Below are 19629 nucleotides of genomic sequence, written 5' to 3' on the forward strand. Positions count from 1 at the left end.
AAACGTACATAACAAAAATAATAATCTCATATTCGCATTATCAGTTGACTGGAAAAACGTAAACAACATGAGAAACATAGCGTTGACTCGAGAAATATGAAACAGTATGTGGGAAGACTGATGTATTAACAGGGTGTTCACAAGGTAAGTAGAGTAAAAAGAATATGATATCACTTACATGCCTTTCGTAATAGGGTGATACCAATCTAGAGAAAAAGAGATGCGGAAAAGGCTCAGTTATCGTATGCCCGATAAGTATTAAGACGAGCTGTCAGTAAGATATAGCAATCTATCGTCGGGAGTCGACTGACCTGAAATTGAGGAGTGAGGCTAGCTCAAGTCCGTTAATCGTCTTCAATGGTGGCGGTATGAAAGTGTTTCGGTCCCGCTAAAATGTTTTGAAAAAGTTCCGATCATGTGAGGTGTCACATGATCATGGATACGGAAAAAAGACTGATGTTCATCTAGGGAGTACGACTATGTGCCGGAAAGGATCACCCGGTGTATATCACATTCGGGGAAATGATAGCTAAGAGAACCAAGTGTCCTTAGTTAATGGTGTGTACGGGGTGAAAAAACTGTCGGTGATGCCGAAGTTCTGAAAAAACTGTCGGTGATGCCGAAGTTCAAAAAATTGCGGACAAGAGGGAAGGAAAACTTCAGGGTTCGAAGCTGTGTACTAATGGTCTGAAAGTCGTGTGTTTAAAGAGGTTATGCCATTGTGAGGTGTGCATGGATGGTAACAAATTCAAGAGGTACTAGAGTGAAAAATAAAGAGACAGTTGACAAGACAAAAGTGTCGGGTATAGTGTATACAAACACAATAAACACAATATGCGGTCTTTAGAGCAATTGGTCACAGGTAACATGAGAGTTCAATTCTTTCATTCAAACCCATAGGTTTTTGGGTAGAAAGTTTTTGAATCCAATGATTCTCCCTTCTGAGTAGATGTTTGGAATTGTCTCTCCCTTCTGTTTTTTGGACAGTTTCTAAAATTATGAACTTGATTTGGGAAACATTGTGATGTTCTTCCACAAAGTGTGATGATAGGGCTGATTTGGTGTTCTTCAATCTGATATTGGACTTGTGTTCAGTTAATCTCACTTTGATACGGCGTTCTGTTTTGCCCACATACATCTTCCCGCATGGGCATCTTATCCCATAGATTAAATTGCTGGATTCACAGGTGGCATTTACTTTTAGTTTGATGGGATAGCCTTTTGAAGGATGGCTTATATGGTTTCCTCGAATTATGCTGTTGCAGTTCCCGCAATTTAAACAAGGTTTAGTTCCTGAGAAGGTTGTGTTTTCTGTGGGTTTGTGCTGAAGGATTTCTCCCAGGTTCTTCGCTCTGGTGAACGCAAATATCGGTGGTTGGCTGAATGACTGTTTGAAATCTGGTTCAATGTTGAGGATTGACCAATGTTTTCGAATGATTTGCTTGTATTTCTTGCTGGCTGTGGAATATTTGGATACCACCACTGTGCGTGATTGGACAGTTTTCGATTTAGGGATTAAGAGATTGGGTCTGTTGATTTTATCTATCCTCTCTTTAGATTCCTCCACTATTGCTAATGGGTACCCTCTAGCGGTGAATTTGTTGGTCATTTCTTCAAGTCGTGTCTCTAAAATGGTTTCATCAGAAATTATTCTTTTCACTCTGGCCATTTGTGAGAACGGTAAGTTCCTAATTAGGTTAGGTTCGTGAAAACTGGAGTACAGTAGCATATTGTTCCTGTCAGTGGGTTTGACATATAGATCAGTTGTAAATCCATTAGGGGTTATAGAGACTTTAACATCCAGAAAGTTGACCGTAGTGTCAGATATGTCCCATGTCAATTGTATCCGTTGGTCAATATCTTTGAATTTCGTCAATTCAGTTCGCAATTTTTCTTCAGTGTTGGTCCAAATGATGAAAAGATCATCAATATATCTGATAATCATTTTAAGGTTATCTGTCCATTCCTTATTCGAAAAGATGTGTTGGTTTTCATACCATTGCATGAATATATTGGCATACACGGGAGCTGCCGAGTTGCCCATGGCCATGCCAGTGAGCTGTTGGTACCAGGTGTCGTTGACTTTAAAGTAACTGTGATACAGTATGAAATACATCAGCTTCATAAGAAAAATCTGAAAGTCTGGATCAAGATCTGTGTGAAGAAGAGCAATTTCCATCGCTTCTATGCCCATGTTATGGGGTATACTGGTGTAGAGACTCCGTACGTCAGCTGTACATAACATTACCTTTTCGGTTGGATTCAAAGGTATCTGTTGTAGTTTCAAAATGAATTGTGAGGTATCCTTGACATAAGTTTGCATAGATTGCAATGCGGGCTGCATGTATTTGTCCAATAGTTGTCCTATTGGTTCGTGTAAGCTCCCTCGCGTTGACACAATTGGCCGCATTGGTGGATCAAACAAGTTTTTATGAATCTTAGGAACCATTCTTAATGTAGGACTTTTCGGATTCGCTGTAGTTAGAAAGCTCTTAGTTCTCTCAGTTATGGTGCCTTGTTTGTATGCATCATCTGTGATGGTTTTAAGATTTTTAGAAAACTCAAATGTAGGATTGTGGTCGAGTTTGGTGTAGGTGTTAGTATCGGTGATGTGATCCATCACTTTGTTGTTATACATGTCGGTGTTCATGATCACAATGGCTCCACCTTTGTCTGCCTTAGTGAATATGATTTTATCATTGGTGGCCATTTTTCTTAGGGTGTCAAGATCCTTTTGGGTAGCATTCTTTCTTTTAGGTTTGATATGTTTAATCCTGTGTAGATCTTGTTTGACTAGGTTCTCGAATAAATCCAGAGTCTTGTGACTTGATGGGGCCTGAAAAGTACTTTGTGGTCGTAGTCCAAGTAATTGATCTTTCTCAAGCTGTGGACGATCAGGGAGTGTATTGTCAAAGAAATGTCTCAGTGTAAGCTTCCGCATAAGCTTGAAAAAGCTAACTTCCAGTTCCAAGTTATCAGTGGTAGCTGTTGGTACAAATGATGTGCCTTTTTGTAGTAGTTCTAATTCATATGAGTTGAAATGTTGGTCACTAATATTAATAACTAATTGTTCTGCGGTTGGTTCTTCTTGGTCTTTCTCTCCTTCTCCTTGTCCTTGGATAGTGTTGATGTACTCCGAGTCGTTGGTGGGTCTCTTTCTTTGTCTTTTGCCTGACCCTCTCCGGGGTCTCCTTTTTGGGATTGGCCCTGGTCTAAAAAAGGGTTGGTTTCAGTTGTTTTGCTAGTGGTAGGTTCTTCAGTAGGAGTTTTGTCTTGTGCTGTACGTGTGAATTGCGGTTTGCGTGGTCTATGACCGCATATTGTGTTTATTGTGTTTGTATACACTATACCCGACACTTTTGTCTTGTCAACTGTCTCTTTATTTTTCACTCTAGTACCTCTTGAATTTTTTACCATCCATGCACACCTCACAATGGCATAACCTCTTTAAACACACGACTTTCAGACCATTAGTACACAGCTTCGAACCCTGACGTTTTCCTTCCCTCTCGTCCGCAATTTTTTGAACTTCGGCATCACCGACAGTTTTTTCAGAACTTCGGCATCACCGACAGTTTTTTCACCCCGTACACACCATTAACTAAGGACACTTGGTTCTCTTAGCTATCATTTCCCCGAATGTGATATACACCGGGTGATCCTTTCCGGCACATAGTCGTACTCCCTAGATGAACATCAGTCTTTTTTCCGTATCCATGATCATGTGACACCTCACATGATCGGAACTTTTTCAAAACATTTTAGCGGGACCGAAACACTTTCATACCGCCACCATTGAAGACGATTAACGGACTTGAGCTAGCCTCACTCCTCAATTTCAGGTCAGTCGACTCCCGACGATAGATTGCTATTTCTTACTGACAGCTCGTCTTAATACTTATCGGGCATACGATAACTGAGCCTTTTCCGCATCTCTTTTTCTCTAGATTGGTATCACCCTATTACGAAAGGCATGTAAGTGATATCATATTCTTTTTACTCTACTTACCTTGTGAACACCCTGTTAATACATCAGTCTTCCCACATACTGTTTCATATTTCTCGAGTCAACGCTATGTTTCTCATGTTGTTTACGTTTTTCCAGTCAACTGATAATGCGAATATGAGATTATTATTTTTGTTATGTACGTTTGTGCACTAGATAGTAATGTTTATTTATCATATTCTTTACAGTGTCGTCTCCCTGATGAAGGGCATGATTTGTAATGCCCGAAATGCATTGGTAATACCATTATGACATTGCCTGAAGATAATAATATGTTTGAGAAGCACTTAAGAGGTCAACACAAACTTGTTTGAACGTTTGATACTTAAAACGCCATGAAATAAAGACTAACATTGAGAAATTAACAAGAGTGGAAGTCTTTCTCATATGGAAGACAATGAACTGCGTGCCCGCTAAGGGATGATTCTAGGTTTTACCTAGTCTCACTTCTTATCTCAATCCCAAAAGTCCGCCAGTGCTCAATCTTAGCTGGGTAAAACATTGGACTCTTCTGCTGAGGCCAATATTCTTGGCCTTTCAAGACTGTTTAGGAGCTCATGCACAGGTTTGCATCTTTTTAAGCCAATGTTTTAATCTCATCTATCTTGATATTCGAAGTTTGAGGTATGAGAATCTTGTGATGCATTTTTCTCAAGTGTATCCCCTTTGTCTGACGTGGACGCTTCCTGGGACTGTGCCTTCACCTCCTTTAAGAGATATTAGATGGAGAAATCCAGTCGGTCCTCAAGTGGATTTCCTTTCTGATAAAAGACATTTTATAAGTATTTAGAATTTAATGATGGTTCTAAATCCAATACTTAGTTTAGCCGCGCCTTCCTCATAAACATCTCTGTCTCAACCCTTGTCATTTTGACTGCTGCCAGCCCCTATGTATCCCTTTTATTCTGGGAAATCTGTCATTTGGTTGGATACAGGAGCAGACATATCGCACAGAAAAAGGTGCATGTTCAGATCTGTTGACATTGCAGCCTAGTGAAAGACAGTACCTAAAAGAGTAATGGAAGTAGTGTCTTTATTCTTTATATTTTACAACTTCAGTAAGTATATATTTTATTGGCAAAGGGAAATGCCTCTCATGATCGTACCTAGGGAATGTTGCTTATATGGAGATTGTTTGATTTATGTCACTAGTGTATCTTTAATCTTTTCTTCCTGTAGAAGAGAAGGGTGGTGGAATCAAATCACCAGCCACTATCGCCCTCAAAATGCATCTACACTTTGCTCTTTAATCCTCCCGGTCTTTGATCCTCTTTTCACTCTATGGTAAATAGTACTTGCCTATAGGACAGAAGGTGAATGCATCAGATCATAATGAAAGCAAAGGGGGGGAGATGGAAGTTTGGGATATCACTCTTCTTCCATATATTGTTATATTCTTAATCAAGAAGTGGGGAGTGAATCCTGCTGGTCCGGGAGGATCCAGGGGTAACCACTCTAGTACCGAAACCCTCAACCAAACCTTTCAGCTGTGAGTGGCGTGTGTTATTCACCACTATGGTATTGCTGTTTGGGCGGCATCATCATTGGGTTTCGCACCTAGGTACTTCGTTCCCTAGGTGAGTACCGCCTCCTCTCGAGGGAAAGTACTGGTGGGATCCGTCTAAGAAAATCTAAAATTACCTCCTGTATCTTCAAAGAAATTACTTTAATATGTGAGAAAGATACTGGGGTAAGATTTAAAAGGCGGGGTGATGTTTTTTGGGAAGAATGAATAAACTGTAAGCTCAATACAAATTATCGTAATGTTAAAAATGGTCAACATGTTTCGCCTTTCCAAACCCTATTGGGTCTCTGCCTTCGTCAGAAACTTATTTTGGTTATGCGAGTCCCATACTTGCTGTTAGACCAACATTTTGGTCTCGTTTTGGTCGGCACTTCCGTCTTTTACTCACGTATTCGTTGTCCGTAGTGTGTACGTCAGACCAAGTTTCTCTGGCTTCTTGTAGCCTATACTCTTGTTCTCTTAAGGTACATCGCATCATAGGAATCAGGCTCTGTGGGTTGCTCCTCCTAATAGTCATTTAGTCATTGAGAGGGCCCCCAGCGTATTTGCCTCGCCGGTCCTGGCTGCCATCAGAATAAATGAGATCCATCTTCCAGCTGCAATCAACCCTGTTATCTCTCTAGCTGGCCCCTTTTAACATCTTATTGTCGGACCAGAAATAATTCCCTCCTCGGTGGTGTAACCTGTTACCCTGTTGGCTGGATGAATAACTCCTCTGACCCTCTTGGCTGGATGAATAACTCCTCTGCTAATGCTCACCCTTTGTAAACAAATTCCTGGACTCTATCTGATTCTCTGTTTGATTGTTTTAGGCATGTTGTGAGTGGGTTGCCTTGGGGTCTCGTTTTTCTCCTTTTTTTCCATGTCACCCACCTGCTCTACTCTTGACTTTCTGCAGAGGACTGGTCATCTGTACTATGATATAAGCAGCTGGGTGAGAATGCGTTTGTGACTCAAGTCTGCTGAGAGACACCATATTCCTGGTCTTTACCTGGTGTCAGAAATGCTCTCCAGTGGAGCATGGTCAAACCGATGTCCATGTGTTGGTGGGGAACAATAGTGGATTGTGGCATTAGCAAATTCCAAGCCATGACAGGGAGACCGTCCCTACTACAACAGCCTCCTGGTGCTTTTAATCTGGCTATCCGTATGTGTGCTACTTCTGCATGCAAGGAGCCACGACCTATGGTTTGGTTTGGGACCTTCTCACTGTCACCATATTGGTTTCTATACTATAATTTTAAGAATGTCTAGTCTGTGTGCTTGTTGTTATGCTTACAGAAAAAGGAGAAATGCAGAGCAGGATGTAAGTGGGGAATTGTCTGGGGGTAGTTCAATCATTTAAGTTTGTTTATTACTTCTAAGGGCTTCCTCTTACCCAAGTGGGACTGACAATCCCACAAGTGAGAAGAAGGCATTTGATAGATTACGGGCACAGAAGGCACTACACTGAATGGCTTGTAATAAAGTGGTAAATATAAACAAGAGAGATGTTCAGTCAAGTGAGTGTGAATCCTGTACAGAAAACTCGAGAAAGATAGAGACAATACAGGAACCAAAATGAGATAACATCAGGCTAAGAAACTCCCATCAGCCCACCCAAATTGGCGGAGCATCATCATATGGGATGGTATAAAGGATCCAACCAACAACTGAACCCCCAAAAGGTGGTGAGAAGGTGGATACCAAAGTTGTAACTCTACCTAGATGTTTCTCTGATGGTGCTGATAGAGTGCAGTGCTATGGTGAAAGTGGAAATTTAAAAATGACTACAGAGACAGAAAAATATTTTCATCGGAGTTTGTCAGAGTGTCATGGTTAAAATGACGGCAAATAGTTTGAAAATATAACTATATCATGGCGCTGTGCAGAGTGGTCAACATGTTTCAGCCAAACGGAAAACACTGTCCGGCTTTCTTCAGGACCAAGAAATGTAAAGCTACTGCAAATAATCCAAAAACATGACAAATGATTATAATACTAGTGTAGGTGCAAAACTATTATAGTTCGTCATCCTACCAGAACCTTGGACCCCAATGTGTACTGGAGGAGAAGGAACATATTAACTTTTCCTGTGAAGAAAGGAAAAGAAGAAAAGTTGCACACAAACATAATAAACAAAGTTGCTTGTATATTACTCTGTGATCAACAAGTAGCTGTACAGAAGACACATCAACGGAGAAAAAGTGACCTCCGCTCAACAAAAGTAAATATAGCTTTTGTCGTGAAGAAAATCATGTGGATTCAATGTTGTATGATGAGATACTCACCACCTTTTGGGGGTTCAGTTGGTTGGATACTCACCACCTTTTGGGGGTTCAGTTGTTGGTTGGATCCTTTATACCATCCCATATGATGATGCTCCGCCAATTTGGGTGGGCTGATGGGAGTTTCTTAGCCTGATGTTATCTCATTTTGGTTGCTGTATTGTCTCTATCTTTCTCGAGTTTTCTGTACAGGATTCACACTCACTTGACTGAACATCTCTCTTGTTTATATTTATCATTATTCTGGAGGGGTTTTGAGATGTATTGGTCGATAAATACTTTCCCCTAGACCCCCTTTTTGCATTCTCTTTTGGCAGACTTGTAATAAAGTGGCCCTCCTGCTGTAAGTAATAATGATTCAGATTTTTGCTGCTGCATCCTAAGTGTGTTAAATACAGTTAGGGCCCTTATTAACACACAGAGCCCTCAGCAGAGGCATACTTTGTCTTGCATTAGAAATGCCTCAACATACATATACACAAAACCACTACAGCCAACATATTTCAGATGGTGTACATCAATGTGTTCAACAACAGATATATTTGAACGGTTTTGAGACAGTAACATTTGTTTTTATCTTTTAGGCATTTTCTCCTAGTTGATGGTGGGAGCTTATTTTTATATTCCTATGAAGGAAGGCTCATTTCTTCTCCAAAGGTTCCTGGGATGAGAGCAGATATCCTAAATTCTCAAACTGTCACTCTCAGTAGTGATACCATTGCCATAAAGGACAAATCAGATGAAAAACGTAAGCTCAACATTTTGATTTTATCAGTCATTCATTGGATTTTACATAGTGCTTGGTTTAAACATGTCTGACAAATTCATTGCCTGAGTAGAATTTCTTGTCTCTCTGGAATTGGTTTCATTGCGAAACCAGATAACAAGTTTTAATTTGTGTACTCAAAATCCAATGTATTTTCTTTCTGTTCTAGCAAATAGTAATTACAAATTTTGAAAAGTGACTTCAAGTCATAGTAATCTAAACATGCACACACTCCATGGCACAGATACGTTTAATTATAATTGAAGTGGCTTAGCTGGCATTCATTATTTATTGAATTACATTGATAAACAATGTTATCATACAGATTTGTCATGTCCTGGTTAACCTTGCAAATAGAGCCAATGAAGCACCCTACATGAGGAAACTCCATATTTTTCCAACATGTGAGCACACAGTGGTGCTGAGGATGCCTTCTTCCTTCACTACCATGTCACAGAGATTACCAGAATCGAAACAAAACAGTCAATTGGTGTGGATATTCCCTCCCAATACAGAGGCCAAAGTTGACATCGTCATCGTTTCCATCATCGAATGGCAATTGTGAACTATCTTTGCAAAAATCGTCTTTGAAAACGACTCCAATTATGAGGTTTCTATCAACAGACACTGTTGACGATTAAATTGATACCATCGATAAATACCATGCCATCGGTGGCAACAGACTGCTGCACCATTGACAATGAAATTAACATCTCAGATGAAGACCTCACTGCCATTGACAAAGACAACACGTAATGTCCGTCCCATATTTATCTCCATCTACAAAGAAGGCACCTTTGTTGATAATGACTCCATTGACAAATCATGTCCCGTTGACAACAGTGGTACTATCGACTAAGAAGTCTATCTCTTCTCAGCTGTTATTCCTGGTCTCACTGAAAAGGATTACGCCAGATCCACCAACTCATCTTTCAGATGACTCTTCTTCATGCCAAGCAATTGAAGGAGGTGACTAAATCTTCTCTTGTGATAATAACAGTCACTCTGATGCAGGTTCACAAATGTAAGGTCCATGTGAATTAGATATCTACTATATTCCAGGATATTCTGAAGACGACTAGGATGATGAAGAAACCTGGAGGTATGATGGGCATTAACCTTACAGTCAATCTCTGCTTTACTCTCTGGTGCCCGTGGTACAGATACCCATGGACTCCATGAGGCAACCTATGAAGCACTTTTATGACAGGTTCGCTCCTAATGTAAGACCTGAGACAACACAAAGACATTCTCCTCCAGAGGACATCCCTCACTTCCATTGCCTAGCTGATTCAGAATCCAAAAAAATCAACCTTACTATTACCACTGTGGAAAAAAATCATTCTTGTTTGATTGTAAGGGCAAGTCATGAAGACCAATTAGCTCTATTCCTATCCAAGACTAAATCCACTCACTTGGAACAGCATTAAATTCTAGACCAGAGGAGGAGGAGCTTGGCAGGCATCCGTGATGGCCGCGTGAGCACAGCGCTCTCCGGACCCCCGCCGCTCCCGGCATGATATCCTGAACATATCCTGATTTCTTACAAGGATTAATGGAGAGGAACCTGGGCTGATCTTAATATTGTTTTCGGATTTTGAATTGGACAAGGGGCACCGAAGCTACATCGACTCAAACTTTCGGGGCCCGCATTGGTGGCGCGCCCGGGTCTTGGTGGGGCTCTGTTGCCGTGTCGGAGTTGAACAACAGCGGCAGGGGGACTCGACTCATGGGTCCCCCTCTTAACTTTCGGTTTCGATTCTGACTCTGGCTATCTCTTCCAACGGAGGTGTCTGGTTGGTACTGAGTCCAGCGGCGCGAGATTGCAGTTGAGCCGTTTGTCTGCTTCGTGTCCCTCCGGGCCGGTTCGCACCTCGTCTTGTCCTCGCTGCTGACTTCTGGCTCCGGCGCCCTGTCTTCCTGTGGCCATTTTCACCAGGTCGCGTGGGTCCCGTGGGGACGCGGTCCCCGATATGACTGGCAGGGGGGACCAAGAGCGGCGGAAGACCAAGACGCCCATTCGCGGGGGCCCGGTCCAGTCTAATATCATGGACCGGTACACACAGTCGAAGGTGTCCCCCGGTGCCGCCTTGTCTGGCCAGAGTGCAGTGGGGCACCCTTCGGAGGCTTCGGCGGAGCCGTCCCTGCAGGACATCATGGGCGCCATCTCGGGTATGAGAGAAACCATCGGCCAACAGTATGAAGCTCTGGCCCACAAAATTGATACTGTGGCTATTGATGTGAACCTGATTCGGGCCGACTTATCTAAAACCAATGAGAAGGTGAAGTCATTGGACCTCAAGTCATCTAGCCTCACGGCCGACGTCTCGGAGATACAGACGGAGATCGGCAACCTCAGAAAGGCGAACGATTTCATGACTCAGCGCTTGGAGGATTTCGAAAACAGGGCACGGCGTTGTAATGTACGTGTTATTGGTGTCCCGGAAAATCCTGATCCGCATTCTGTTGATCTCCTGGTTGAGGACTTGATACAAAACTACCTTTCTCCATCCGGATTGAGCAAATTCTTTGCGGTGGAACGTGCCCATCGTGTTCCCGGTGGCCAGGGCAAGCCGGGCGCCCCGCCGAGGCCCATTGTCGCAAAACTTTTTTACTATAGGGACCGAGACGCTATCCTGCAGGCCTCGAGAGCTAAGGGCCCGGTGGCCTTCGAAAATGCCACAGTGAACTTTTATCCGGACTTCTCACAGCTGGTGCAGAGGCAGCGAATGGGCTTCCGTGGAGTCAAGAAGCGTCTTCGGGACCTGGGTCTGCGATACGCCATGCTTTTTCCTACCAGGCTGCGAGTGGAGTACAATGAACGGACCCTTTTCTTTGATCGACCTGATTCGGTAAATGACTGGCTGGACTCTCTGCCGGACCGGCCTAATTTCGCTGATCCCACCGAGCACCCGGGTGGTGCCGAGGGTGGCGTGGAGAGTTGAACTTGTTAGCTGGGCCCCGGTTTCTGTATCATGTAATTTCTTCCTGGGTTCCGTACTTGAGTGATTTGTTTTCTGTGTATTCTCTTCTCCCCTTATTTCTGTCGGGGTGGCGGGTGGGACAGGGCCTTTTCCTCCTCCGGGGTCTTTTTGTAGAATGGGGGTTTCTGGGCGACAGGCACACTGCATGTTGGGGTGGCTTTTTTGTCTACTGCAGGGGTGCAGGGTGGGGGGTGTTTCCTTGGGTGTTGGGGGGGGGGTTGTTGGGGCGTTTGTAGTTTGTGTTTTGTTTTTTCAAGGCGATTCTATTTTGCTACTTATACTTTCAGTGTCATGCTCGTTGGGGGGTGGTTTCTGCATTACTTCGTGGGATGGGGGTAGCGGGTTGAGGTTTATTTCATGGAATGTCAATGGTCTAGGGGATCGTATAAAGCGAGGGGTGGTGTTGCGATGCCTGCGACGTTTGTCTCCCGATATTGTCTTTCTGCAGGAGACACACCTAGTGGGCAATACTTGTCGCGCGATGAATAGGTGGGGCTATCGTCTTGTTGCGCACTCAGGGTTTACAACGGGTTCTAGGGGGGTGGGCATCCTTGTCCGGGCTTCTCTTCCCCTTGCGATAGATGATGTGATCCTCGATGATCGGGGGCGCTATGCCGTCCTCGTGGGACGATATGAGGGCAAGACCCTTTCCCTGTTCACCGTCTATGTGCCCCCTGGCCTGCAGACCTCTACTTTCTCTGATTTGGGCCGAGTTTTGTTGGGACTCCCTGATGGTGCTCTTTTCATGGCTGGTGACTTTAATTCTGTTCTCTCTGGTCTGAGTGATCGTTACCCCCCTAGGGATATTCCCTCGACCCATTTATGGCTGGGTGGTTTTTTGGATACCTTTGGTTTGGTGGACTGCTGGAGACTTATGCACCCCACTCAACTTCAGTATACTTTCCACTCTGGGGCCCATGGGAGTTTGTCTAGATTAGATTACTTCCTCATGCCAGCTGAACAGTCGTCGGCTGTCCGGGAGATTAGGCACCTTCCCCGGGGCATCTCGGACCATTCTCCGCTCTGGCTCTGTTTTGATGCGGGGGTGGAGGCGGCGGGCCGGGTGGCTCCTATCAACCCTTGGTACCTGGCCTCCCCTGAGACCCGTGGTCAGTTGATTACGTCCCTGGACAATTACTTTTTGGATAACGAGGGGTCTGTCTCTTCTGCTGTGTCCCTATGGGAGGCTTTTAAGACAGTAATTCGTGGGCAGGCCCTGTCCCTTATTGCTGAAACCAAAAAGGCAAGGAATCGGGAGGTGGTGGATCTTGAGATGGAAATACTTGAGATGGAGGCTGACCTGGAATCGGGTGTCACTCGTGCCAAACTCCATGCCCTGGGTCTGAAGCAATTTGCCTATAAGTCTCTGGTTACTGATGTGGCCAAAATGATGTTTAGGGAGCAACAGGGTCGTCTGTATGATGTTGGGGACAAAGCGGGTAAGTTACTTGCCTGGTTGGACAAGAAAGAGAGGGCGAATCGAGTGGTGCCTGTGATTCAGACTTTGAATGGTGTGCGGGTGACGGACCCGGTTGGAATAGTGGAATGTTTTGCGGACTACTTTCGTGCGGTTTACTCCCCAGTGTCGGTAAGGGATGAAAACGACTCTCACCTCTTGCTGCGCGACATAGCTTTGCCCTGCCTCTCCGACTTGGAGCGGTCCTCCATGGAGGCCCCGTTCTCTACGGACGAAATCGCGACTGCTATTCGCTCTCTTCGTTCGGGCAAGGCTTTGGGCCCGAACGGTTTGCCAATCGAGTTATACAAACTGCGCCCTGATCGGATTGCGCCCTATCTTCGAACAATGTTTTCGGAGTCACGTGAGTGGGGTGCTCTCCCTTATGACCAGCGTCTGGCCACGATTGTGGTAATTCCTAAAGATGGTAAGCCCCGGGATCTTTGTTCGTCATATAGACCCATCTCCCTGTTGAATGTCGAGCCTAAGGTTCTTGCCAAGGTCCTGGCTACTCGCCTCCTAACGGTCATTAGTGACTTGATTCATCCGGACCAATCCGGATTTATCCCGCACCGTAACACAGCTCTTAATCTGCGTCGCCTTCATGGAGCCATCGCCAGGGTGGGGCTTCTGACGGAGCCGGCCATTTTGGCTTCGTTGGATGCCTCGATGGCCTTCGACACGATAGAGTGGCCCTACCTTTGGGCGGCTCTTGAGAAGTTTGGTTTTGGCCCGGGGTTCAATGGGTGGGTGAAGCTGCTGTATACCGACCCCCTGGCACAGGTCGTGGTTAACGGTCGAGTGTCGGCTCCCTTTCCCCTTGGTAGGGGGACCAGACAGGGGTGCCCCTTGTCTCCACTACTTTTTGCTCTCGCATTAGAGCCGCTAGCTGCGTGGATTCGATGGGAACCTTCTCTCAAGGGTATACGTTGGTCCCCAGATTTTGAGGACTGTGTATCGCTTTATGCGGACGACATTCTTCTTTATCTTACTTCCCCGCGTAAATCTTTGAATGTCCTGTTTGACGTTCTCGCCTCGTTTGGTAAGAATTCTGGTTTGATTATAAACTGGGCTAAATCCTGCGTCTATGCTATTTCGGGTGATCTGCCTCCGTTGCCGAATAGATTTCCCATCCAGGTTGTTCAGTCCGGTTTCAAATACTTGGGGGGTTTTATTACATTGGATTCGTCGCTCAGATTTGAATGTAATCTCCTTCCCCCGCTTCATAGATTGAGGCTGGACGTGGCTCGCTGGTGTAAATTACCCTTGTCGCCGCTGGGCAGGGCCGCCCTTTTCAAGATGATGTCCTTGCCCCGATTCCTTTACGCGCTCCAGAATTGCTATGACGATATCCCCGCTACTTATTTCCGAGAGGTCGAGAGTCTACAAAGGCAACTGATTTGGGACGGGCGCCCGCGTATTGCACTTGCGAAGCTCACCATCCCTTGGTATGACGGGGGCATAGCACTTCCTGATATCAGGAGATATTATTGGGCTACGCAACTGTCTGCCATTAACCATTCGATGTATTCCCCGGGTCCGGATCCGGCCTTTGAAATGGACAGACTCCAGCTACCGGGTGGTGACTTTAATAGAGCGCTTTACTCTAGGTCGTCTGGGCTCCACCTTACGGGACCGACTAGGATCGCGGTTCGTGTGTGGCGCGCTGCGAATGTGAGCTTAGGGTGGGATGAACGAGTGACGCTGGCGACTCCGCTTTTCGCGTCTGAGCTTTTGGGATGTCTGTGGACAACGAAGGGGTTTGATCGCTGGGACATGATTGGGATCTGTAGAGTGGGTGACGTGTGTGCGAATGGAACGGTGAAGTCCTTCGAGGCCCTTCGGAATGATTATGACCTGAGTGATAGGGAATTTTTTTGATATTTACAGGTCCGTCATGCCCTCACTTCTGTTCTGCCTCCCGGTACCGCTGTCTCCGAGTCCTCCCCCCTCGAAGATCGTATCCTGGACGGTCATATCCCTGATAGCACTATCTCCTTGATTTATAAGAAGCTTATTCACAACCGCACGGACTTGCTCGTTCGACTTCGGGAGGCATGGGTCGGCGACGGGCTGGAATTGGATGACGAGGATTGGCAATTGGCGCTATCTTCTCCGAAAGAGGTCGCCATTCCGGCCCGTCTCCGTCTTGTTCAGCTCAAGATCCTCCACCGGGTGTATGTTACTGGTCCTCGTTTGGTTGTGATGGGTTTTTACCCGGATGGCCTCTGCAAGAGTGGGTGTGGGATGAGTGCCACGTTTCTTCACATTCTTTGGGAGTGTCCGAGAGTGGCTGCCTATTGGACGGGGGTACTTGCGGTGATGGCTGCTGTGACTGGAATTGCCCTGGTGCCGGAGGCAAGGAGATGTTTGTTGAATGTTTGGGAACCTACCGATTGTTCGGTGGCCCAAACCAGGTGGGCGACCCTGGGGTATATGGTGGCGAAGCGGGACATAGCGCAACTTTGGGGCTCGCACAGGCCCCCCACTGTCTCCGTGTGGGAAGAAAACATGGACTGGTCTATGTTCCGTGAAAAGACTGTCTACACAGCCAGGGGCAGACCTAGGGCATGGACGAAGATCTGGTGTCAGTGGAATGCCTATCGCGGGGATATTTGTGCTCCTCCCCTGGTGGAGGCCCCTGATGTTCCCTTGTCACCCTAGGTTGGAGTCCCTGAACTTTTGTATACTGTCCTTTGGTTTGATGTATTTGTACTCTTCCCCTGGTGGAGGCCCCTGATATTCCCTTGTCACCCTAGATTGGCGTTCCTGAACTTTCGTATACTGTCCTTTGGTTTGATTGACCTCCCCGCTGTCCCCCCGCCTTGACTTAGCCTACTGATTGTGACTTTGTATTCCTGCTTAGTGACGTTCCCCCCCCCCCCCCCCTCCAGGGCTGACTCTCTGTGTATTACTCCTTCGCCTTGTTTTTGTTGTTTGTTGTTTTTGATGTGTTTTAAAATAATCCTGTTCCATATTGTGGGCGACATTTTGTATCCGGATTGTGCCTGACCGCCAGAGTGGCGACCACTGTCTTATACCGTGTTCTGCTCCGATCTTAGCGGCCAGCCCGTGTGGTTGTAGGCCCATCTCTGTACACATGATTTTGTTGCTCAATAAAAGTTTAAAAAATATATATATAATTCTAGACCAGAGAAAAAGTATAGGGCTCAGGATTCTTTGCCAGCCTGCTTATTGATTCAGATTAAAATGGATTTGGTAATCTCTGCAGAGGCACAAAGCAGATCACACAGTATTTTATCACAGTGGCTGGTCTTTTTAGAGAGCGAGAGTGAGTACTTGAATACAGTGGGCAAGATAATTGATGTGTTTGCAGGAACATCAGTTAAAATAGTGAATGCCATCCCTACTGTCTATATATGAACAAAAGCTATGGCATGACCTCACACCATTCCTGGAGAACCTTCTAGAGGAATATTGTGACCAGGTAACATCCATTGTTATACAAGGAACAACAGTTCATAAACTCTTCTAGATGCTTCTCTAGATGCCTCCAATATTGTTTTTTACCACATGACAAAAGGGGCTGTTTTAAGGAGTTGCTCCCCATAAACAACTTCATTTAGTCCAGCACTACAGTGCTGTTCAGTGGGCAGCAGCAGTTTGGGAAACATGTGGATTAGACTCTCTAGGCTGTAACAACTTAAACTGCCATGCTCTCTTGGTATCCTGCAGAGGAAACTGGACTAATCATAGTATAGCAGATGGGGTTATAGACAAAGGGACTTTTATCAACCTGGATCGTATTGACATTTTCACCCCTACAGGCCAAGTTATGGCCCTCAGTCTCATCCCACCTCCAGTATGTTAGATTGAGGCTGACAGCAAAGAAAAAGCTAGGGCCTGTGCTCCAACAGGGGACGGGATAATATCCAACAAATATGACTTCCCAGCCAGCCCAATCACCTCCTCACCCAAGATTTGGGATTATTACTCAGCCTGGCAGAAAATAACATCTGACCACTGGTCGTTGTACATTATAATTTGTAGACACTCATCCTAATTTCTAACAAAACCATCACAAAAGCTTCCAAGAAAAGAACATTATTTATATTTAGAGGCCCTATTACTGGAAATCATCAAGTGTCTTAAAAAGAAATCATACAGCCAGTCCTGTATGTCCCAAAATCAACAAGGTTTTTATTCCAGGTTTTCCTTATCCACAAGAGGAATGGAGAATGGTGTCCCATCCATAACCTTAGGCCACTGAACAAATTTATATTGGAAAAAACTGATCTTCAGGATAATATCTATGCTGGACATCCTTCAGCATAGCTTAAAACCTTGGGTCTCCCTCTAAATGAGAACATGTTAGTGGTCACTCTATCTCAATGCATCCTGTTTTGAAGGACAAACATCCATGCAGACACTCTAAGGACTTATCTTCCATAGAAAAGAGGCAGAAACAGATTAATCTAACACAAGAAATGTTGGAGAAACCTGATACAACAGTAAACGAATACAATGTATTATCAGGAATATATTTCTGCATTCCTTTAGTACCACAGTGTCGATTAGGAGTGGGACCTCTGTAAGAAAAGTTAGATTTCCAGTGGAAGCAAGTTTCGGGGCTATGGGACAACCAGGTACAGATAACAGGAGAAATCAAGATTACCTTAAAATGATAGAATAGCAAAAACAACAAGTATGTAGGTTGGCATCTGTACTTGATGGAATCTTGGTAGTCTCAACTAATGGCGAGTCATAGAAAGTTTGGAGTACTCACTTAATGGCTCTCGCAACAAGTAGTCTGTGGAACCGCCCACATTAGCAAAACATTCACATAAACTTCCTGACTCTCACAGCAGTCAGAACTTGCTTTAAATGCTTTGTTTCATCTGATAGATCATTAACTGGTCTTAATCAGAACCAGGAATATGACTAATGTATGTATGTATGGGTAATCTCTATGACCAGCATGGACTAGGCACCTCTGGTTACAAGGACCTCTGGGATCTGTTGATAGATACTCAAGATCCAGGGCTAAGTTGTCCACCGCGGTCTGACCAACCAGCAACTAACCTCCTCTGATGCAAAACTAGAATACTTTCTCCTTAATATCCTGGCAAGCTGTCAAATGATTCTTTATGCAGCCTAAGTGATTTCTACCATCAAAGTCTCTTCTCCAAATTGGAAAGACTTTTTCAAATGGGCTGCTGCAAGGAGCATGGACCCTCATGAAATCTACCTTATCTTCACCCGGAAAAATCCGGCCTAAAACATTCCTTGCTTAATGGCTAATTAGCCTCAGTCGCAGTGTACCGTAGGATACCAGATTTGCTTCCACTCTGCTAGACTGCCTTAATTCATGCATTTGAATCTGTTAAAGATCCAATGCAGAAGAAGAAAAAGTTACTTAACCGGAAACTCCAGTTCTTTCGCATTGGTGTCTTTTATCGGCTTACATGCACCCGCGCCTCTCCCTGTTCATGAGGCACCCAGTGTGATTCAGCTAAATTCTAAAATTCTAACAGTTGGTCCCTCTGAGCAGGGTTGGAACGCAGAGCCTCTACACCTCACTGGCCAGAGTTTGGGTCATACATTAGGTAGATGTGCTACTAGTAGTCTGTGAAGGTTTTCCATGATATTTGCCCCATAGTAAACAGCTGTGTTAACATTAACTACAGAAGCTTTCTAGCCTGATATCTTGGAATAATTCAACCATGTGAATCTATGAAAGCTATCCATGCTAAAAAAAACTGTAGTTAGGGGTATCGTCTTCTTCCTCTCAGGCATCAGACTGGATCCGGAAGATGTATGAGCAGCACCCCTGTGCACCGGTAGGTGGCGATATTTGACTATGTGGTCACGGCCTCCTCAGATTTGACATGTGCCATACCCATATAGGTGCCACCCCGGCATGCTGACGTCAGTTCTTTCCTTTCCATTCCAGATAGCACTGATCCGGTCTGAGTCACTTGGTGTGAGGTATATCACTCAAGAAACCGGCTTGTTTAAACCATGTAGGGCCTGCTGCAGGGACATGTCAGTGACAGACCCCCCCACTTGGTGTATTTATGGTGCTTAGAGCAGGACCACGATTCCAAGACCTGCGAGGACTGTCGTTCATGCACCCAAAGGCACTTCTCGCCGCCCAATAACGGTCAACTCTGGTACACTTGAGGTCCCAATCCTGCGGAAGTTTCCAGGATAGTTTTCGTAGACTTTCCCGATAGTCTTTGTCCCACTCCAATTTGTGGACTCTAAATCATCGTGGAAGTCTCGTAAATCCCACAAACATAAGAAGCCAAGGAGGTCTTCGTCTTTGCCAGTTCTAAGTCTTCCAACGTGACGTGGAGCGTTGCCCCTCCATGCCCACGATTTGGCTGCGTCTGAACCAGTGTCTAATTTATACTTCCCCGATTTTCTGCGAGCTGGAGCGACCCCGTCCAGTTGAAGGAGTTTTATGAGGCCATGCACCTGTGGTTTGCCTTCAGGCCCCTCGGGCCCCTACGCACTTGTGAAGCATATAGGAAGCGTGAAGTGGGATTATCTTTATTCCAGTTGGAGACAGATCTTCCTCAGTGCCTGCTCCAGTGTCGATGCCCTAGTTCCGCCCCATCATTATTCCTGACTCCGACACAGAGCCCGATTAGTGTCATCC

General features: G+C 45.1%; 1 protein-coding gene across 2 annotated transcripts in view; it reads left to right on the top strand.

The window, feature by feature from the left end:
- IFT80 (intraflagellar transport 80) overlaps positions 1-19629 on the top strand; it is a 326686-nt gene that overhangs the window by 236873 nt on the left and 70184 nt on the right. For both annotated transcript variants that reach the window (XM_078666860.1, XM_078666859.1), the window contains exon 12: positions 8383-8546. In XM_078666860.1, the coding sequence (XP_078522986.1) occupies positions 8383-8546 (164 nt within the window). The remainder of the gene's footprint in view (positions 1-8382; positions 8547-19629) is intronic.

Source organism: Lissotriton helveticus, chromosome 11 (genome assembly GCF_964261635.1).
Source record: "Lissotriton helveticus chromosome 11, aLisHel1.1, whole genome shotgun sequence".
Lineage (NCBI taxonomy): Eukaryota > Metazoa > Chordata > Amphibia > Caudata > Salamandridae > Lissotriton > Lissotriton helveticus.